The sequence below is a fragment of the Centroberyx gerrardi genome, chromosome 1 (genome assembly GCF_048128805.1).
Source record: "Centroberyx gerrardi isolate f3 chromosome 1, fCenGer3.hap1.cur.20231027, whole genome shotgun sequence".
Classification (NCBI taxonomy): Eukaryota; Metazoa; Chordata; class Actinopteri; order Beryciformes; family Berycidae; genus Centroberyx; species Centroberyx gerrardi.
Window position 1 is genome coordinate 15,255,199 of NC_135997.1, and position 24,001 is coordinate 15,279,199.

Sequence of the window (24,001 nt, forward strand, 5' to 3'; positions counted from 1 at the left end):
TGGCTCAACAGTACTGCTGCAAACATTTTACCACCAGCAGATGGCGATGTGATGGGGGCTGAGAGCCATCGCTGCGCCTAACAGCAGTTAAAAGTAAAAATGAAACTGCATTTTTGTGTAAACCAATGGGATTTCAGTTAGGGAGAGAAAGGCAGTTTTATTTGATGGGAAGGGCAGAGGGGCGGGATTGTTAAAAAAACCTGTGATAGTTTTATTGTTTGGAATTGTGGAAGTTTATGCTAGCTAAGTACACAGTGTGGACCAGGAGGCGTACATGAAGTCACCACTCAAGATTTTCTGTTTTCCAGGAGGTAAAAGTAATGAGATTTCGATAGAATAGAATATATTTTTTTGTCATTTTTTGGGCATAAATTGTCAAATAGGCGTATGGTATGATAGAATGAGCTAAAAAAATTCAGTGTGACTTTAAATTCCTCATAAGTTCATTGAAACTTGGTTGATGTCACTTATGGGTGATATCACACTTTATCTGCACAGTAGTACAAACCAATCACGACTTCAGCAAAAACTCCGTTGAAATTCACTTTTACTGCACGTTTGATTCAACTTAAAAGTCTTACAAAACCCAGTCATCGCTCCACCCAGCCTCTCTCCTGACTCCACAATGGTGGAATGACCTTCCTAGTCCAGTCAGGACAGCAGAACCATTTTCTATCTTCCATTGTAAGTTTAAAACTCATCTCTCAAGAAATACCTCACATCCCCTGCTCCCCCGTGTCACATTCCCCTCTCCCATATCCTCCTCCAAATACGCTCTCGTCTAAATCCTTTCTACCTCGCTCCCTAGCTCTTCTCTTATTTCTTTTTGTAGAACTTTTCTAGCTCTCCTCTATCTGATCATTTTCAGATCACAGGAGTATTTTGTTACATCTATTATCAGGATGCTGTGACTCTGAACCTAAGCTTATCCGACTGTTGCCCTCATCATAAGTTGCATTCTGGATAAGAGCGTGAGCTAAATGCCTAAAATGTAAATGTAATGTGAGTGGAAGTGCTGTAATTATTTTTACTGTGTGCAGTGGTGCCAGTTACTTAGCAGATGCTCAGTCAGTAAGACCTCTCATGAAAAACTGTGAAACAAAAGCTTCCCATATAGCACAAAGTGCATTTCATTAGTAGAACTCACAAGAGCTAGACTATTTCATGAAACCCTTGAGAATATTAAGCATAATGCAGTTTTATGGTCACTGCAACCACAGTCATGTATCAGATCAACTAATACTGACAAATATGCATGTCGATTGGATGGGTATTTTATACGTTCTTTAAAATTTCGCAAACTTTTTGGAGGATCTAGTTTGTGTTTGGTTCATGCTCTTGTGTTACTATCATCATAATTTAGGCCAATGCCGTAGTGTTGTTACGTAGTTGACTATATGTGAGCTGGATGCAGATTAGTCCATATGTTACTGTCAGTTACAGGCAAACCGAAATGATCACTGCAAACACAGGAATTTCAAGTGATATCTCCATCCAGGCATTTCATTCAGTGCTTCAGTCTGCAATTTGCTTCAAAGTCTTTTTTTTCTGTTGGCAAACATGAAGATCCCAATTTCGACTGATTCTATTTTGTCATCTTTCTTAATTACGTTAGTTTAGATTCCTAGTTTAGTTCATTTAGATTCCTGTTTTCCCAGATGTGTCACTCCCACCATGTGTTTGTTTTGCCACCGCTGCCACCTGCAACTTATGTGTCATAAACGTGACATTGATGGAAAATTCGTCTTTGCCTCTCTATTGAAGAAACAGAAACCAAAACACTGCTACATTCAAGTTCTTACTTCATCAGATACCAAATGTGCTTACAATCCCCAAAATACAAAAAATACAAAATTCATTCACACTATCCCAACTATAACTACTGCTAGGAACAGGAACACAAGTAGCCAATCGCAAGGAGATTCTCTAGGTAACACTACACATGATTCCCTGCAAACATCAATTACATGAATAAATAAAATATTTATATCATGAAAGCATGCAAATATGCAGGCTTTTAGTCTTGAAAGACATTGTACAATAGATTTTTATACAATCTTATTACACCATGAAAGTGAAAAGAGATTTATATAGTGGTTGCCCATCCTTCCCTATACAGCATTATAGGGCGCTATCTCTCTGACAGGCTGGTGAGCATAAATAACAGAACAAAAGTGGGCTAAGCAACGACACACAAGACACTGGAGGATTTGAAAAAGATCATCCGGTTTTGTTTCATGCTGATGGGCGGACTGAGATATGAACCATGAGCACATGTATAAATCATGCCACGTGTCAAACACTGCAAGCTGCTGGTGGTGATATGATGAGGTGGGGTGTGTTTTCATGACACACTGGGTTCCTTGATATAAGTTGAGGAGTGATGGAGTACCGCAGGATGTCCAAACTATCATGGAAGCAGTGCATCCATCTGTGAACAGATTTTTTCAGCAGGATGCTGTCAAGGAATGGGTTCACAAAAATGACAGTGAACTCAAACTTTTGTAACAGCCTGCTCAGTCATTAAATCCAACTGAGTATCTGTGGGATGAGATACTGTAGAATGAGGTGTTCGGAGTTGAGATCGACTACTGGCCAACTTTTTTTTGTCTGCACACAAAACAATAGAAATATCAAATGAAACCAGAAAACCTGAGCATATGAGTGAAACAAAAAACAAAAGTAGGAGTCAACATGGGCCAGCATCCACAAAATTTTGGACAATTTGTAGGTTCCACGTCCCGATGAATCTTGGGGCATGGATCTTGATTGTAGAAATATCTTTTTGCAGAAGAGTTTAATCGGAAATGGGATTCTATAACATGCTGGAGGGTTAGTAGGCTGCATGGTGTTATGTCTTATGTTAAATCCAGCCAGAGCAGAACCAAACCTGCCACCTCTTCCCTGTCTACACCCAACACTTCATACAGTGGCAGCACCGGCAGCCAGACATTTCACTGATGATAGCAAAATGTTATCTGTAAACTAACACCTGATACGCCGAGTTTACTGCAAGTGCTCTGCTTCCTGATGTGAAATATTGGTGGCACCTTGTCAATGAAAACTAACTTGAAAAGAGAAGAGGCAGCAAAGGAAAAGTACACTTGCACAGCCTCCTGACAAGATGAGTAGAAACAGAAACTCAGAAACACTGACTGTGTTTACATGCACACATTATCCCAAATACTAATGCATATCCCGTTTAAGGTGTTATTTGGGATATGATGTTTACATGCACATTTAGTATCCCGCTTCCTAATATCCCTGCATCCATACACATCTGTCAATAATCTGAATTCTCCCAGGTGTTAATCTCTCGCTTCTGTCTTTTTGCTTCCTTGCGAAGATCCCACTTCCCACTGATTTGAGACTTTGCATGTCATGGAAACAGTAGCCGGGATACCGTGTTTACATGCTCCAGCATCCCGGCTAATATCATCCCAGCGGTCATACTCAGGTTTCTCAAAACGGTGATAAGGGTTTATCTAGATTTTTGTAAAGGGGATATGATGTTTACATGCGGCAACTCAAAAATGGGATACTCCAATAACCTGGATATTAACAGGATATATGGTCATTTTCTACGCAATATGTTCTTGTGATTTACCGTGTTACTATAGAAATATCTTCTTGCTATCTGAAGCTATCTGCTTTCATCTCCCTCCTCCACGCCTGAATATCTCCTAGCCTCCAGTCAGGAGTCCATCCTCTCCTGTCCCCCCATAAGCCCTAACTGGCTGAGAAAAAAAAAAGAACATTTCCCACTGCATTTACTCCACATTTCCTCAGAATTTTGTTATGATAAACCATTCACATCAAAGCACAGAGTTTCTGTTAAGTTAACACTCAGTCAGTGCTATTGCTTCCTCCATTGCTGCCCAGAGCACAGAGTTGAGGCGGCGGCGGCATCTTACATAGAGTGTGTATATCTGCTCCCACTGTCTGCTGGGAAAGGAGAATACTTTGCCCATCCTCTGCACAGAAAGTCTGTGCCATTTACTGACAATCCTGAATCAACTTGTAGGGGAGGCAAGGCAGGATACACATCCAACATCCCCACCACTCTCCACCCCCTCACTAAAACACACATTGATGATTCAAGTGATAAAATTCTAACAGAAAATGGATAAAGGATGTGTCTCTCTGACTGGACAACCTCTGAATCTTATACATGCGCACTATTGTTTTTCTGAGCAATTCTTAATTTTGTTCTACACATTTCACAATAGCAAACTGCTAAACTGGTCATGTCAACATGCTGAGAATGACCATAGACTTCCCTGCTAAACCCACTTAGATGTGGGGCCAGGGCATGTAGTTATCTGGGAAAAGTGTCAATGGCCCTCATTCATCAAGCTATCGTGGAAAAGAGCGAATAATCTACCGTGGAAATGAGACACTTACCACGTCTGATTCATGAAACTTTCTCACGCCACCAAAATGAATGCAAATTACATCGCAGACTGATAAATGAGAACCGTGTAGAATCAATTGATTATTTACATATGACACAGCCAAAATCATGCGCCTTTGGCGACTCTTGGCCTATAAAAGGGAAGGCTTGGCAGCAAAATTTACATATCCTACATGCAAGCTACAAACTGGAACATAACGAAAGATCCGAGAAGCAGAAATTTACCGAAGCAGACGATCTTAAAAGTTGGATTAAAGGCTGTCATAAAACCACAATTTGGCAAGCAATTGCGTTATCTGTCAGCAGTGATTCAAGTGAGAAAAAGACCCTGCAGGAGGTTTGTCTCTAAAATTAAAAATGCGAACTCAAATATCTTCTTTGAAATGAGTGTACATGTTTTCCGAGCAGACGTGAGATTGATCATAGGGCTACGACAAAGATGGAATTGATAAATAGCAACTTTTGCACTGAAATGAACGTACACCCACTTTAAGATCAGATTTGATCTGCGATTGCTTGATGACTGAGAGCCGATATCTCTATCTGGCCTCTACCAGTAGAGAGCAGACAGTAAATATATGTCGGGCTGCAATTCAGAGCTGTCTGACTAAAGCCATGTGTGCAAGTTCTTCAGATAAGCCATGGTGGGGAAAGGTATTTGTATTCAGACTTGGGCTAAGGTGCTTAACTTTTAAGTTGGGTGCTACATCCAAAATATTCAAATCAGCTGTTTGCACTGCCTGCCCCCTGGGATACCAAGCTTTCATCATCACAGTTTGTTGGGGGATGGGGTTTTAAATGCGCCTCATGCTTCACCTTTAAAATAAAGTTTAAGTGCACTCATGCAACACAAACACACACACACACACACACACACACACACACACACACACACTAAATGTAGGCATGTTCAGATGAAGGTACACACGTATATATGTACCTGTTCATATTTTTTTTACACTTAATTTAAATGCCATAGACATTACCACTTAGATATCCACACAATGCACATATATACAGACAGACTTAATTATTAGCTATGTAATTGGTTTGGTTATGAAGTAGTAAGTCTTGTGTATGTCTTCTTTGGAGAATATGAGCATTAACACAATTACTGTAAACAAACAAGATCATCACAGACACGACTGGTAGCCTCTAACACTCTACACTGTACTGCATTTTACATTGCGTTTCACCAGGTCTGATTTTGTGGGATCTGCTGCATTGCTTTACAGCACAAAGGAATATCGCTTTATGGCACAAAACAGAAGAGGGCTGCTGCGGGGCAATGGGGGTTTATGGGAAATGTGCTCTTAATCTTCTCTAAGCAACAACACATGCTAACAGTACCACTGCTAGGAGATAGAGGCTCAAATTATATGGTATGCTAAGCTATAACAACTAATTTGACAATGATATATTGATGTTTAATAATGATGTATTGATGGTTAAAAATAATGCTTGTAGCACCTTTAATGTACTATGCAACAGTTGTATAGCAGGCATGCATTATTCAGTTGTTGCTAACAGTATAATAACTTTAGGGAAAGAACAAGTAAAATCCATCATTTACTCACATCACTCTACTGTAGCATGGATAATGGCACACTTGCACAATACCAGAATAATATTATGATAAGTTGAATCAACACTTCCGCTCTGCCTTCCTTGTCTCTGTTAGTTAAAGATAGCGAGCTCCACTCACAAACTGTTCAATAAAAGATTGCTAACCGACATAGATAATACCCTATTGCTGTGGTTTACCAGATATCACTGAAAAAACATTTTTTTTTAGTATTATTGTGTTGAAAGGACGTGTTTTAATCATTTTTTGGGTTCAACTGTTGGAGATTGCTATGGCTCACTGGATGTGTATTGGACAGCAGCGCTCCCTGCAAAATGGAGATATGTAAAGCTCTACAGTGAAGTAAGTGACGAAATTTGGAACCCAATCATCATGATGCCAAAAACTAGGAAGATAAGGCCCAGGTTGAAAATAACCGTAATTATTCTTTAAAGGTCCCATATCGTGGAAAACGGGATTCCCCTTGCCTCTTTGATTATAAAGGAGTTGGATGTGCTATCTAAACATTGTGAAGGTATCAAAACGCACGGTCGGCAACTAAATCCACACAGTCCATATTAGAAAACCGAGCCTCTACTTCTGTAACTTTGTGGCGTCACAAAGGTTCGCTCATTATCATTTTTGTAAGAAATAATAGACTAACAAAGTTTTTTTTGCAAAGCCGTTGAGCGGTTGTCATTGTTTATTACCGGAGAGTTTTCCCTACCTGTCGCTGCCTGGTCTGTCGGGTCCGTGGTGTCTGACGTTTCACTCTTGAAACGGTTAGCCAATCAGAACAGAGGGGTCGTTTATATTAATGAGCCTTAAAGACACAGCAACTGAAAAAGCCTGTTGGGGGTTAGGGTTAGGGTTAGGGTTAGGGTTAGGGTTAGGGTTAGGGTTTGGGTTAGGGTTAACCCTAACCCTGTTGGTAAGGCTCAGAGAGATGCTGGAAAATGAACGTGTAAAAATGGATTGAGACTGTCTTTGGTACATGACACCACACAAACAGCTGTTAATGGACCTCAGGACATAAAATAAAACACTGGAAAGTGTAAAATATGGGACCTTTAATCTCTAGAAATGAATTATTAATTTATTATTAATTAATTTATATAAATACAGTGCATCTAACCCAGAATCAAATTCTACTGTCTAGTCTATGTTAAATGTGGAGAATGAAATAAGTTTTTTGGGGGGCTGGGATGAGTGAGATTTCACTGAGTTTTTAATTATTTTTAACCAACCAAATATCCAGTATATCCAGTATTCCTGTCTACAAGTCTTTTTAGTCTAACACTACACAGAAGAGTACGGTGCTTTTCTTCAAAACACTGCTGTGCTTACTAGAGTTATTCTACCTCCAGATATCACACATCTATAAGAATTTAATTCACAAGTCTTAATGATGAATATGATGTATCCCTGCAATACGGGCGTATTGTGGGGAAATCCCACCCCTCGCACACAGCCACCTGAGATGTGTTTATTACCAAAGATACGCCTGTGGTGTGAACACTATTGGTATTAAATCCTGCAGACTTAACTCTGCGCAGACTTAACTCTAAATTGCAGCCATAGGGAACAAAAATATCATCCAGCCTCTGACTGGAGACTTCATTTACTATTTCATTTAGTTTCCTTCTTCCTCACAATTTTTATCATCAAGTGTGGACCTAATACACGAACAACATTCAAACACATGTTTGCATATTACACACCGCCAAATTCCTGCACACAGAATAACACCTTCTGGGATAAAACATTCACACAACCAGCCCCCTCTTTGTTCAAGTCAATAAGAAATTCTCTGACTACGCAGGAGTTCTCATTAAAACTTCATACATAACAGACTATGAAATATTTTTCAAATGAGAATACAAGCCCATAAAGCATTCACTGAACTAAACAAGTCATAGATCAAAGTTGCATTACTTTTAATTAGTCTTCATGATGACTAAGGGCCCAATTCATAACTTGACTAATTTTTTACGCATGCTTCCCACTCTGGCCCCCTGGAGCTGCGGCCTCCCACAAGATGTATACTTGAGGTGATGAATACGTAAATGAAGGCATGCCCACCTTCACATTATGAGACAGAGACTCTGACTTAAGTCCATTGGTGCGTGCCTTTCCTGCACCTAAAACCCAATACAGTAGGTCTAGTTCTCCCATCAGTTTACTGATGTAAAACAAGAAATCTGCAAACCAATAAACACCAAGGACATCAAATGAGATATGAATTGTTGAGTCACAAAAACCTGAAGTAATAACCAGTAGCATTAGAATTAACTAAATGTTCAAAATACAAACGTAATGGTCCAAAAAATCCTTTCATGGAATGCTTGGAATTTGCATTTACACGTGGGCCGTCTTCTCATCTGCTCTCGTATTGCTTTGCTTTGCAATCCAGAGTCATTTGCCTTTCATATTCAAAGCGTACCCGTGTGTACAAGACTATACAAGACTGTACAACACTTAAGTTTCCCACGAAAAGTATAAAATACTGCTCAGTGTGAAATTGGCTCTCACGGATCATGATGAGCACAACTGAGTGTGACACAGGTACGCTTGTGCCCAGACAGGAAATTTATGTGGTGCGCTTTTTGTACACGTGGACGTAGCAGATGTCTCTTTTTTTGGACTATGAAATGGCCTTTAGGTGCCTAATATAGTAGGTTTGCATTCTACAATATGTGCCAAATCCAATCCTTCCTCACCAGGGATTCAGCCCAGCTCCTTGTTCAAGCTTTAGTATTCTCCCGTCTGGACCGCTGTATCTCCCTCCTAACCGCCTTCCCGAAAACACTAAACCACTATAACTCATCCACAACGCTGCAGCCACACAAACTTCAACCTCCCCAAATTCTCCCATGTCACTCCCTTCCTGCCCATGGCTGTGCACATCAAATTCAAAACCCTGGTGCTGCGATACAAGACTGCAAAGGGAACCACGACCCTCTTAACTCTCCCTCCCCGTATCAGCCTCGCCATTGCTCCAGACAGGTCTTAACTTTTCTCCCTCCTGGCTCCCCAATAGTGGAATAATCTCCCCACTCCAGTCTCCACATACACAAATACACACACACACACACACACACACACACACACACACACACACACACACACAACCCATCTTCCATCATAGGCTGAAAAATCATCTTATCAAGAAGTAGGCTACCTCGCGTCACCCTCCACATTCAATCAATCAATTAGATATCAACTTCCATGATGGCTGCATAGCTGTACTTCCGCAAATATTTTGGCTTTTTTGGGAAAAGACAGTGGAAAATCATGCATTGTTTATTTGTTTATGATATGGAGCATACAAAATCTAAGGGGACAGAGCAATATATTGTGCCATTTGATTATATGAAGATGTACTTCTCACTGCGTTAGCCTAGCTAGCGGCTCTAGACCGGATTTTAGCGAGACTTCCACCTTACCTCCCTATTCTACAATTACAGATTGGGCCAACTGTATGCTTAGACTGAACTTTCTGAATCTTTTGGACCGTTCAAATGCTGGAGAGCTCAAAACAAAGATAAATAGACAAACAAAGATAGGCTATAAATTATGTATCAGTTATCAGATCAACACGAAATAACCTAGTCCTTTACTTGTGTCTATGTTTGCTATTGCTGAGATTAAGAGTGGAAAAAAATGAAATGCTGACCTGACGCACGATCACATGCAATAGTAAATTGGTTTAAGGCTAAATACTGAAATGCAACTATTAACTTGAGTTTAAATAGCCAACACAGAAAGATTATGTGTGATTATAAATTTAAATGATTTACATTTCATAGCACTTGTGTTGTAGCCTATCCGTGGTGAATGTGAGACAGATTTACACTAATAAATACTAACTATACGTGTTTTGTATTTATGCAGTTTACAATTTATTTTTAATAATGTTTGAAATATACCCTCCATTAAACTTCAAAAGTACTGTGTCTCCATGGCAACAGCTCAAAGGTCAGAGTATATACTGTAATGTGCGAGTGGATCGGTTCAGCAGTTGGTAGTTGATATAATCTTGCAAGCCACTGAGGTCCGACTGCTGCCAATAATTTAGTGAATATCTTTGCAGAATAAACCAAATCTTTTAAAAAATATGTCACTGTGAAGACCCCTACTTCATAAATACAACATTTTATTTACAAAAGGCTCTCATTTATTATTCATTCTGTGTGGGATCTGTGCCTGTTGTTCACTTTGCAATTTGAAATGCTTGTACAGACAACCTTGTATTTTGTTTATGCAGAACATAAATTGCGTCCAGAATATTTGGGTGAAATCTAAATGTGTAAATCATGTCATGCTCTATTATGACAATAATTGTGTTTTATTGCCGGCTCCATAAATACTGTGCACAAAGCCCGCGGCATAATTATTTTTCATAGCCCTCAATGATCCTCATTTCTCAACACAACCTGCCTGGCAGTGGTTGAGAGTGATGATGTCTGCTTAGGTCTACTTATGATGCATTGTTCCAGGCTGGCTTCACTGGCGCAATACCCGCTATTCACAGGTGTTGTGGGAAATCATTTCTTTTGTAATTCCTTCTCAGCCTCCTGTCCAATTTGTTGTGTGTTGTACAGCAAAGTCTGACATGAAGGATTATCTTACAGAAACTATAATTTAGGTTTTGCCACATCTGTCTCAGCATTCATCAAAAAACAGAAATCAACACATTGTGTCCAGGGGCTCAAATACGTCTGCAGTACTATAAAACAGGTCTGACAGGCCAAAGTAGTGCAATGTGGAAGGTTATATTATAAACTGGACACATAAAGGAATAAATCTATTTCATTATAGCCCCAATTAGAATGCTAATTGTTGTACTTCATGATAGCAATTTATGGGATTAATCAACTTCCCAGAGTGCAGCGGTTCATTTCACCCTTGTATTACCCAGGACATCCCTTTAAAGATAAAGCCAAAGCCTGTAACTGTTGGCCTTGTGTGAGCGTGTCACTGAGGATCGCTCAGCGCCGCTCTGGTGTCAGCCAATGTTTGTCCTGGCAGGCGGTCCCGAGGCATGACCAATACGCTGCAGGCAGGCAGGCGGGCAGACAGGCAGACCCTGCTGGAGCTCTATGGGACTGCTAATCTGGGGCCAAAGCCAAGGTCTCCCCTCCATTCTTGTAGTTCTCGGCTCACTGTGTCACCCTCTGTTTCATCCGCCCTCAAAGCCAGGACCCGCTGCTGAACTCTAAACTACATTAACCTCCAGGCAAGGGTCATTTCCTATAGGACTGTAGTCCAATATAACCCATCTAGTAAACAGCATGTAATATAATACTGAGGTCTGAACTCAATACTGAGATACAAAGAAACTGAAGTAAACTGAAATGATTCACCAACTGTTCAAAGATAGACCGCTAGGGCCCTGGTTTATTGTATGTGTGATAAAATCATCAATGTTTTCAGCAATAGAGCAATCAGCGGGGCTATTATCAGGCCCAGGAATACTAAAAGCATGTCATTTCTGGAGGAAAATGACTTATGACACTAATCTCCCGTCTTTCCAAAGGAGTTACTGATGATTACATCTCTGTCATTAGTGAGGATGGATATTTCCACATTCGGCGTCCTGTTGCAAGCCTTCCTCCATTTCCGTCTCACAGTGAAATCTAGTGAGCGCAGCTGAGGAGGAAGAGCCTGGTGTCCCTCGCCTCTAGCTGTTGTTGTAGAGGTTGATAGCTGCATTAGCGATGTTCTTTGTACAGTAGATGTAACAGTGCTATCATTAGCCATCCCTAAGGAGGCCTGTTCTTTCTCTGGCCCATCTGCTTGTGGTGCTGCTGAGCCGAGCGCACACCAACCGACTCCTGACTCCCAGTCACAGCTGATGCGGGCATGTGAACGAAGTATTGAGTTTTGAAAGCAACAGAACTAGAGATAGACCTGTATCCTTGCAAACAATGTAAGCATTCTTCTTCTATATCAATGCCAACAATGATTTTGAGTCCTCCAGCTCTATAATGGCAGTGCATACTTCCCATGTGCTTTACTGGGATCATCATGGAGCGAGGGTGATCATTCAGACTCATTATATTAGTAGTGATTAGTTATTATAGCTTACACCACACTACACTAGCTACACCAGAGAGAGCGTCCCACGTTGTAGTGTGTATAATACACAGAGTACACTTTGCATTGCAAATTTTGTCCACTGGTCCCCATCCAAGTGTCTAAGTATTTGCATCTGTTACACTGTTTTAATGTTGTTAATGCAAATAGTTATAATGTAGCCCTGAAGTTATATTACATTAGCTGTAGCTAACCTAGTTTGGTCCAAAAAAAGCACCGTTTTGACATCCTACTGACTTTTCATAGCACTAAAACACAAATAAGTTAGCTGGATAACCTACATTGGCCCAAATCTCTACTTATGAATTTCATTTATTAACTGTCAGTCATCCATTCAATTATTTTACAACTGCAATTGCTTTACAGCTGCAATTTGCACACACCACATTGCTTGGAGACAAAGGATGCCTCCCTTTGCAATAAGTCTATAGCTGCTTTACATGAAAAGAAGAGGCTGAGGCCAGACTCTGTGACCTTGCTCCCTACAACCGTAAGCGTCATTATCATAGTTAATTTTCCACCCATTACCTGAATGAACAATGGCCTGTGGCCGCAGGGAGTGACCATTACTCACCCTGATGCCCAGCTCCACGTTCTCTCCTCCGTACACTTCCATCCCTTCATCTAACAGACCAATCTCTTCAAAGTACAGCCTATCCACCACGAAGCAACCAATCAGGGCCGGGCTCCTGGGGGATCAAACATGATAAAGATCAATTTCGTTTTGTCTGTTATTGTCTGCTGTCCAGGTAATGTTAACATGGCACAGTTACTATAGTGACAGCCGGGACTAGAGGAGAAAAGTAATCTAGCACAATATCAAATATAATGCTGTGTGAATGACGTTCTCAGCAAGAGAGCAAGGTGGGCATTTGTTTACTTCCTTTGTGTTCAACAACTGTGCTTGGATTTAAAACGTTAATCATGATGTCATACATGATTCAGGACATCATGGTGTTTACTCACTGGATGGGAGCGCTCTTGTTGCCCCTGTGCCACCAGGACTTGGGTGGATTGAGGTAACGACACCACAGCTCCCAATCAAAGCCCTGTGCAGACAGCGGATACTCTTCAATCTCAAACGTGTCGTACTTGATGTTATCAAATGATGGGGAGATTATGCGTGTTCTGTCCTCCTTAATTCTCTGGAGAACAGGTTCGGCCCTTCAGAAATGGAGGAGAAAAGTAATTTTCTGTGAGTATTCAGTATGGCAGCCTATCTCCATTACCTTTGTGAACATATTTGTAATGTAAGGGCACTCAAGTTTTAAAAGCAGAGATTTTGCAAGACTAATTCAATTCAATTTATTTATTTGAAAAAGCGTTATTGTCCATCCAATAGGTTGTTGGAAATGTTTTTTTTTTGTCTAGTCTCAAACAATTAAAGACAAATAGAAATGCCGAAAGAAATCAATTAGAAAACAGCTATTAAAGTGATTCAATAATTCAACAATACAGTTTCATTATCTTTCTGTGCATATCTGCCCATTTACGATTTGAAGGGACTCAAAGTTCTTTAAGGACTTTTTTAATCTGCTACGGGCGCTCCTCTTTTTTAATAAATGGAAAACAGCAAGACGGTGTTATATTTGATTGATACGCTACAACTGATTTATTTTGAGAGGAGAGAGAAAAAAAACCATTATGTAACTTTGTGTTTGAATCGAGGACATTTCTAAAGCTTGCACGTTTCTAGTAAAAGTAAAAGCATTCCAGGTGACACCATTTGTACAATGAAGGTTTAAAATCACATCAGCTGAATAAAAGCAGAATTTTGGATGCTGTTCAAATTCTCATGACAGATTTGGGTCATGCTGCTGTGTGCACGGGTATCCGGTAGAGAACGAGTATCCAGGCAGATTAATGATTGTTGCATTCTGGGGAGAGATGGGTAGTCCTCACACCCTAATACTGTCCTCGTATGCATAGTGTGTGTGTGTATATGGTTGGTTATGGCCAGAGTAGCCTCCACACTCCAGAAACATAAACTATCAGTATCTGCAGTTTGCATTTCTTGAGTTGTTTTTCAGTAAGCCCACACAGAGTGATATGGCTGAAGAGGGGTCACGTCTCTTCGATAAGTGCCGGCTCACGAAGCAGCGTTAGTGTGCTGAACTGTGCTAACGTAATGCAGCGTGCATGGATGTGTCGTGAGTGACTCACCAGCCTACGTTGAACTCCACATGGGCATCAAACAGGGCCACAACCGGAGCAGTGGCAGCCCTCCACCCACTCACCCTGGAGCGGATCAGGCCCTCCTGCTTGGAATGCCGCACCATCTTGATGAATCCCGGACGCTGGCTGTTGGTCTCCGACACAAAGTCCTGCAGCTTCTCCTTCAGCTCGTCTACAAAACACACACACACACGCACATGAATTATACATCAAGATCTGGAAAGTTTTTGAAGATACCTTGTGAGACAGGTGAGTAAGTGAGAAATAGCTGCATGTGAGCAAACTTTCACCCACAAGACCTCATCTCCTCCTCCAAGGGGCAGCATTTCATGGGTAGGAGGCCAAAAGTACTCATGCCTCACTGCTTTGATCACTGGACCAAAGAGGCAGCAGCTTGAGCCGGCATTCCAGACCTCCATGGGGCTTACTAGACATAACGGGATATTGCAATATTGAGGACTGAGCCTGCAATGCTTTTCAAAACATGAAGGGAGGGAATGGACGAAGTGTTTGGCTTCAACATTTACCTCCATTATTACTTGAGTCATGTGCTGTAAAATGAGTCATATACTGTAAGATAAATGAGAAGCCGGTGCTGCTTCTATGGAGAAGTATGACTTATGAGTGGCGGCACTCTTCCATAGTAAAGGTTTTTCAGAGGAATATATTTTCTAACTTCCTCAAAAATACAATGAATTAATGCTTTTATAGTGATGTATAGGTTTGAATAATTTTAAGCCAAGTGAATGAAACTTTGGCCAATCACCATATCTTTGAAGACAGATGTTTTAGTTCTGGGAAGACTGAGGTGCCACTAACTTTATATAACTTATATTCAGGGAAGTCACACTTTGGAGTGACATTATGAAATGTCAGCAAAGCCCGGTGGCTTCACCAGACCACAAAGATACTACAACACTATATAGTATCAACACGAAGAAGCTGTGGAGAAGAGTTTCATTATGCTCACTGTGTTTCATCACCCCTTGTATAAATCACCTTAGGCCGTGTTCACACCATTTCAGTTTTATCAGACTGCCAGTGCCTTTTTTGCATTAAAGGGAATGGGAGCAGCCGCAAGGCGGACAGAAAGCAGCTGCCTTGAAAAACACGCTGTGCCTGGCTTCTTTTTAGGCAGAGCAAAGTGCTTTTTAAAGTTGAGAAAAGTTTAACTTTTTTAGAGGAGCTTACAGCGTTTTTTTGTGAGCTAGCCAATCACAGCGAAGAAGAGGAGGGGCTTCACGCTATGTTGGCAGCTGAGTTTACGAAAAAACATAACAATTCAAACAGAATGAAAATGGAGAAAGTACTAGTAGAAAAGCTGGTTGAAGTGATCAGAGAGAGTAAGTGAGCATGTCGGCTGTGGTGTGGGAGTTTCTGTGAGTTTCTTCTGAGAATTGTAACTAAATGTTGTTCTGATGCAGCAGCTACTGCAGCTTGTCTTTATGTAAACACAGTTAGCGTCACGTGATCCGCCTTTCCTTATCAGCACAAAATGTGGTGGAGGCAGCATGTTTTCTATAAACAAGTACAGGTTCTGTACAGTCCCACAATGCAATCTTGCCAATAACATTATAGACCTTATTAATTATACATTTATTTGAATGTGAACTCAATTCTCTTGCTTTCTAGATGATGAGCTGCCTTAATCTCTTTTATTGAGAAAACAGTACAGGCTACTTGGCTAGTTAATGTTGGCAACTGAACTGTTAGCAAACATATCTCATGGCATATTACATGCATACATACATATAAGCACTGCTCCCACAACCATGAATTTTATTATAAAATGCCAGAGTATGTGTTGTCTTACAGTCATGGCCGTAGGTTCCAGACCCTGGCATATAAGAGAAACAGAACTAAACAGTCTTTCATCCTCCTAGTCATATCCTTACTAAACAACTGACTTAATAACCCACTCAGCTGGTCTGGATTATCACTCTGGCTGAATGTCAACTCCATACATGACATTGCATACTGCACATGTGTATTGCATATTGATGATGACCATTGTCTGGCGTTTTTGTTTGTTATTTTATTTTATTCTGTTCTTTTTATTGTTGTTGCTCCTTGTGTTCTTTTTATACTTACTGTGAACACCTCAAATGTGTTACACTGCAACCCAAATTTCCCTATGGGGACAATAAAGTTGCTATTCTATTCTATGATGTGGCAATATATTAACGTTAACATCATACATCACTGTATGACAGCAGCTCTGCAAACTATTAGATGAACAACCCAGAAGTTCATTCTCTCATCGTATGACATTGAAATGTATTTGCATACAAAGATGATTATGGATTTCTGAAAAATAGCAGATGTAAAGATTTATAGTTTGAGTTATCTGACTTTTAATTCCTTTTAGCAATTTGATACTGCTCAATAAAGAACAGAGTTGATTTTTTTTTTTTTAACCACACCATGACAAAAGGTAAGTCTCTCTCTTTTGGTGGCCTGATCTGACTTTGGCTCTTGTAAACCTTGGTTCTGTGGCGACCACACCCTGCTGAAAAAGTGGAATAGTGTGAACAACACACCCTTACTCTGCATATCTCTGTTGATAGATTTGTGCAACCCCACCACATATGCTGGCTTACACCTCACACTCCATCAATCATCTCTCTCAAAGCTCACCAGATGGCAGACTACAGGCCAGAGAATGGAAGATCCCTCCACACAGGCTTATAATATGGTTTGTCTCATCATGATACAAATTAGAACTGCCCCATCATGGCTGACATTTAGCCTGATTATTGATATAGGGCATCATTAGATATTATGTGGTTTAATACAAAACAATAATAAAAAAAACAAAACAGTTGTGACCATGCAGATAATAGCATTGGTGTGGCCCTGGATTGGGAAGTAAATCTCCCATTAATTCTCTCCACATCCATTTTAAGCTTTGAACTGAACCAACCAGCTATGAAATGAATCACAAGCTTATAACAATAAATTCAGAAAAATATATATACACTCTATATACAGTGCATGCACCGTTTTGTACATAACGTTTTGTAAGAGGGAATGAACTGCTCATCCCACACAACACTGTGAGTGACATCATTGATTCCCTTTGCCTCATTTTCAGCAGTGACACTAAATAATATAACAATTCAATATAACACGAAGGGATTACTGACTTGTAATGAGTAATTTAGCATCCCTAAAAAACAGAAATCGTGTCTGACAGCAAAAAAACAACTTTACTTTGCTCTGGTCTGGCTACCAACTATGCACAACTTTGTACTGGGTAATGTTTCTATGGTAACAGCGACCTCACAGATTGGTGGGATCAGATTGACTGATGGGCTCTACAGAAACATATTGTTGTTTCACAATCTTATACCTCCAAAATTAAAACATTTTGGCTAATATCAAATTCCCTGTGGGGAAAATGGAACTTTGGGTTTACTTCCTAAACCCAAAGTTTCAGCTATATTCCCATAAAACATGACTAGTATTAAAAATGATATTGGCTTTGACCATTTTCTATACAGTGTTGCAATGATGCATGTGGCTTTTCATCATGCTGTTTTTCAATTCACACTCATTTTCATCACCTCTGCATTTACCAGTTAATTTTTGTTACTTGCGCCCTTCTAGGCACCACAGGTTGCTCACCTTAAACGATAAATGGCAATTTGTTGTTGGACATGATAAATGATGAATGATAGAAAGTGGCGTTCATGAAGAAATAATTTGCATTCAGAGCCCTTCCAACTATTTTACTCCTTTTCAACTCAGGCAGCGCTCCAGACACTGTGTCACTCTTCCTGAAGAAAGTGGTGATAACTGATGAAAATTGCTGCTTTTATCAAATCACCTCTATTTTAATCAAATCATCGTTGGATCCTTGTTCTATCCTTGGGCAAGAACTGTCCCTTATGAATCAACTGGGAATGGGGCAATAAATAGAAGCATTTCATTCTTTCAGCAAAGACAGATTGGTGAGAGATGCTGAATGTGGCTCAGACTGCTGGTTTCCCACCCTGCTGTTCACCTGGCATCTCAGGTGTAAATCAGGCCCTGATTAGATGGCCAGGATAAAAACCAGCTGGGCTCTGTGTCCCGAGGATCAGGACTGATAACCACTCACTAATTCAGCAGTTTTAGCCTATTGAATAGAAAAATGAGATTTAAATGAGAATTAAATTTTTACTGTTGAAATCATTCTAGCCTTCATTTTGGAATCCTAATTCTGCCTACAGGGAAGCAAGTCACTCATGTGTGCACCTGCTGATGAATTTCCAACAGTTTACTGTATCTATAATTTGTTTTAACCAATGAATAATTAAGACATCCTGATGTGAATTGAGAATAAGAATGATTAAGTGTTATGGCTCATAACAAATCATAATAAAGCATACTGAGTAACAAGTTCATTACCCCAGGAATGGCTGATGACCAACAACCATCATTTTTTTATGACTGATATCCTGCTAAGGCTGCGTTGGAAAGTAATGGGCTTTGGACTGGAGTCTGATTGGCAAAACAAGCAAGCAGAATTCTAACATTAATGTGCGCTGCCAGTGACAGATTACAAAAGCAATACTGAAGTATTCAAGGTTTTTCTCAGAAGATTAAAAAGCAAAGCTAATGAGTGAGCGGCAGAACACATCATTTGGCTCGTTTTAATCATATCCTCAGTGAGATATGAGAAAATATAATAACATTGGTTGACTTACTGGATGTGGGTATATTTTTTTTTGAATGAGCAATATTACACTACTGAGCCTTTCTATATTCAAAACATGTCTTTTCTAAATGTAGCGTAGCTGAAAAGCGTATAATCAAAGGGGTATGAGGTGGGGATGGGCTGGGAGTGAGGAAGTATGTTCCTGTTAAGTGAAAATCTCTGTGTGCTTTCTGCCGTTCTGTGCCGGACATTGTTTCCTCTACTCTTGTGGCGTATGACCATTTCAGTTATGTAGTTCTGTGCATAACAAGGCATGGGATATTTTAAGATATTCAACTGTTGGGGGGCCTGAGGGGCCCTCAGCACTGTGTTGTGAGGACAACAGAGTTGAGCCGCACTCAGAAAAAGCCCTGACAGACGGACTTCCAGCAGAGACATCAGAAAGACAGAAGTTTGGCCGCGGACTGACAAGCCTCTAAACATTCTCACATTCTCTCCGCTGTCTACACTTAGCTTGAAATTAGCTGCTCAGCGCAAATTCCTTCACCCTCGCACACACGGCTCCCTAGACTTTTCGGTTAAGTTGAACTATGAAATCAAGAGTCCTCTGACAGCCTGTCTAATAAGTGAGCCCTTCTCAAGCCCGCTGTTACACAGACAAGCCTTTCTCAGGCCACAGCTCGGGACATTATCCAATTAAGGAGGAATCAGCTAGGTCAATTTGCCCTTCTCTCCCTTGATGGCTACACTGTCTCCTGCATGCTAATGCCTCTTGGAGGTGAACTCTGACAGAGGCAGATGACTTGTATAATGCTGTAGATGCCTGGGAGGTTAGCAGCAGAGGATGACCCTTTAAACAATCTCAGCAGCACCGCGGGTCAACAGGCTAACGACATTTAGCATAGATAAGATTCACAGTCATGGTGATAATGGTAACACTAGGCCTATCAGAGGCATTCTGACAGAGTGCTCAAGCAAACAGGGTGAAATGCCATCGGCAAAATGTCAATGCGTGACTTGGGTCCCTGAAGGAGCTAAAGGCAACTGCTCCCTAGCTCACAGCTTCGTGATAAAATCTGAATCTTTATGGGATGTGATAATCCACTTGTGCGAGGAGGTAACCTTTTGGATTTTCACCTATTCAATTTTTAAATGGAATGGGATGATAACTTTAGATATGTTCAACTTAAGATATGCTCAACATCCAGGCAATAATAGCCTGAGGGGTAATGATCGTTCTTATCCCAGCAGGTTGAGCTCACCAAGCCTCACAGTGCTCTATATTCAGTTACAGCAGGCTACAGGCCATGGTACACAATGGTTTGCATCAATGACTTTAGAAAACATATTGTTCCCAGCGCCCCATATTTCCCATGTTGGTTTGCCTCTAAATGGCTGTCTCAATCCTTGTTTCAAGCAGCACAGCCCATTTAAAGTGCATTGCCTAAAAATGACCTTGGCACAGAATCATTACCTTTTTATAGCCATCCTTGCTGCCTTACCAAGGTAGTTAAGCCTTGCACTGTAAATTACTGTGGGCTATTTGTCTACTTTTCACAGCTGGCTTCAAGTCTATCCCCTATGCCTAGCATAGTACCTGACATGACCATTATTTACCAGTGCGAAGCAACAGTCTTCTCAATAATAGCACAGCATCGAGTTAACAAAACACAGTAGTTACACATTTTCAGCATGCTGAATATATTTTAGACTTGTTTAGCCTACACACATTCCATGCAGATGTAAGAATTAGAGATTGCAAATGCAGACAAGATATGTACAAACACTTCATTACCTTACTGGATGGTTTTCTGCCTCAGGGCAGATTTCTTGGCTTTGCAACTAATTAGTGTTCTTCATCTAATGGTTAAATCCAATGAGCACAACACTTAATTAAAAACATTAAAGGAGGCTGGAGGCCAACGGAGGCCAACATATCACTGATCCAAATTTTTACCATGCATGGGGCAATGATACGTAAACTATACTTTTAATGCAACACTCTATAATTATTGTTAATTTTCATCCCAGCTACTGTAGTATAATGATGCTGCTTACTGTTATTGCTGTTGTCGTCTACCAGGATTATCTCTTTAAGAAGATTGGAGGGCGTCTTGTTGATGGCAGAGTGAATCGACCGCAGGATGACGGACAAGGCCTCGTTCACAAAAATGAACACAATGCTCACTTGAGGGAGATTTAAAGGATATGTAATGTTTCTGCACCTGTGGGGGACAAAAAAAACAATCTTTGGTGAAGCAATGGTTAGAACTGCATCATGTCTGAGGATTAATAGATAAATTAGGCATTCATTCCTAAAGAGCAGGGCAATTTCAGATTTTATACCAATCCAGTTGATTTTGATAATTTTGATATACTTGGCAGACTTACATGCAAAATAACATTTATATCAGGAACAAGACCATGGGCCCTACTTCTGTGAATGTAGATCATGGCGCTAGCACACTCGCTTGTGACCACCAGATTTTTGGTAATTTTGTGACCACAGGCTCTAGCGCAGCTGTGGCACACCTGCAGCGCAGTTATAAAAGGGATTGGATTAAGAGGAATAAATTATCGGTAGGTGTGATGGGGGTGGCATCAATCATGGCCAATCAAATAGTCTCCCTTTCCCTTTAAAAGCAGAGCGCTCCCTGCCACGGCGCACTGACAGTTTTGTAATGGATGAAGAGAGTCCAGCATGGCTGCACCAATAAAGCTTCTCCTAAGAGCAAACTGATGCCCTTGTCCAGGAGGTGCAGAGTCACAGGGCGCAAATATACGGCACCCCAAATAAGCTGCAAAGATGATGTCACATTTTAAGTTTTAAGTTTCTGGAGATGTTGAAATCTCTGTCACCATGTGTTCTGCGATGCACATCAACACTTATATTGGAAGACACAATAACCACATGTGCAGATACAACTAACTTTATAGTAAAATAAAATATGTTTCCACTATAAGTTTGTTTTACTTAAGTGATTAAAATGGTTGCATTCAGTTTTCTACATTTACATGCGCACAATAATGCGGCTATTTCCAATACTGCTAGTAAGGGAATTGTTGATTAAGCCGTTTACATGATTACTGACAACTCCTCATAATGATTCCCTTTACATGACTGTTTACCTATTTCGATTATCCACAGAGAATTGTGGAAGTTTTTTTCCTAAAAAAACATAACTTGCTTCCTGTCCTGCCACTGTCAAATTTTACCAAAACAATTACAGCATGATTCTGCTCTACCACATCATGTTGCAGCCATAGGCTATTACAATTACAAAATGCCATGCTTCTGGTGCTATACTTTTGGGAAGCCTGTTGGAAAGAAGGAGACAACATGTGCGACTGGTACACCCTCAGTGACTTGGTGTTTTTTGGATAAGGATATAGAGAAAGTATTGGTGGGAATGGGCAGTCCCAAGGGAGTTCAGTGATGTAGAGTGGAGAACTTTAAAATGTCCCGAAGATCTTTTATGGAGCTGTGTATACTGCTGCGTCCAATGTGTCCCCAGGATTATCATTGATGCTGCTGTACCACTGTTGATTCGAGTGGCAATTGCATTGTATACATTTGGAAGCTATGTGGAATACTGAGTCATAGCCAAGCAGTGTGGTGTGCACAAAGCACCGTAAAGATGTTTGTGTAGCATGGTGCTGGATGAGGTGTGTGTAATTGCACAGTGCTTTGAAAATGTGCACGACATCCCTCAAATTATAGGCTGCAGATGGAATGCACATACCTGCCCTGCAAAGGGAAGGCCCTCATACATCCTACAAGCAGTTGTGGATGACAGATATGGTTAAAAATCACTTCGTAATCTAGCCTCTTAATCTAGTAGAGACTACGGTTCCCTTCGATTAGCTGGTTATGTGGAGGTAGTTGCGTGGAAACCGAAGGCAGAAGCAAACTCTTCATTGGTTTTCAATTAGTGCCACCCAGTGTGCTGGAGAGGCTAAAACATCATGCTTTTCAACGGGGCAAGCACATCGCAAGAGCCTTGTTCTTTTGCTGAAACCTGAATGGCCCTTAGAGCCACAAAAACAACACAGAACACCAGCGCTTGCCCTGGTGGTCTGAGAAGGCAGAGCTGCAAGTGTAATTGCTGACACGCCCCTCCAGTGCGCTCCCCTGCCCATTTCGGCAAGTGATAGTGACGTCATGGTGAACTACAAAATTGCCAAATGGGCGCAGGCATGAAAAAATCCATTTGCGGCCAATGAAATTGCCGCTTCGCAGCACTTCGCAGGTCACTGCACTTGATCTGCGCCAGCACAAAATTAGGGCCCCATAACTTCAAGTCTTTAATGCAGGTTGGGTGGGAAACAATGTACAAACAATGTACTCAACTATAGGCTACTTTATAGATCTATTTCAACTGGGTTGACAGCTAGTTTACATAGATGACAACTTGCTAACTAAAGCCTATATTTGAGCAGCTTGAATGCTACCTGGAATCTTACCCATCAGGCCTGAGGTCTGGTATTGGCCTGTCTAAAGAGAGACGGTCACTGAGGTAGCCATTATATCCATAGTACTGGAACATCTTCAGCGCCACCCTGCGGTTCTCTGGAGCCAGCTCCTGACCCCAGTGAGCAAACAGCGACGAGTCAGAGAATGATGAGTCCGCCTGACCGTCCTCTCCTCTCCCTGGAGTCTCTAGGAGGTGCAGGAAAACAAATAGTATGAATATTTGTCCAGGCTGCTGCTTCTCAACCTGAGGGTTGGCATGGTTTGGAGGATGACATTTAAGGAATGTGGAAAAATGATACTTCTAATATAACCTTTGTGATAGATGCTGTTTTCCTTGTGATATAATGAATGTTAGCAGCCGCAGGGTGGCCGATAGGTTAGAGATACTGTCCTTCAATAGGATTCATGCCCATGTCGGCAAGTATCCGCCCTGCTCAAGTGTCCTTGAGCAAGACACTCAATCCCTAGCAGCACCAGGTGTGTCGTTCTGTGGCTCGATCACCTTGTGCTTTGACCTCCCTGCAGGGCGGAAAGCGTAAAGAATTTCCCTGCAGGGATCAACAAAGTGAGTGAGTGAATAAATCAAGTGAAATAATAATTTTTTGGTGTCAGAGTTCATTCTGTGTGTGTGGT

At 40.9% G+C, this 24,001-nt stretch overlaps 1 protein-coding gene across 1 annotated transcript in view; it reads right to left on the reverse strand.

Moving 5' to 3' along the window:
• galnt18b (UDP-N-acetyl-alpha-D-galactosamine:polypeptide N-acetylgalactosaminyltransferase 18b) overlaps positions 1 to 23,472 on the reverse strand; it is a 37,766-nt gene extending 14,294 nt beyond the window's left edge. Inside the window, exons 1-5 of the mRNA XM_071912194.2 lie at positions 23,359 to 23,472; positions 20,953 to 21,119; positions 14,241 to 14,424; positions 13,044 to 13,241; positions 12,652 to 12,766 (exon numbers count right to left, since the gene is read on the reverse strand). Of these exons, the coding sequence (XP_071768295.1) occupies positions 12,652 to 12,766; positions 13,044 to 13,241; positions 14,241 to 14,424; positions 20,953 to 21,119; positions 23,359 to 23,441 (747 nt within the window). The 5' untranslated portion in view covers positions 23,442 to 23,472. The remainder of the gene's footprint in view (positions 1 to 12,651; positions 12,767 to 13,043; positions 13,242 to 14,240; positions 14,425 to 20,952; positions 21,120 to 23,358) is intronic.
• Positions 23,473 to 24,001: the final 529 nt, after the last annotated feature.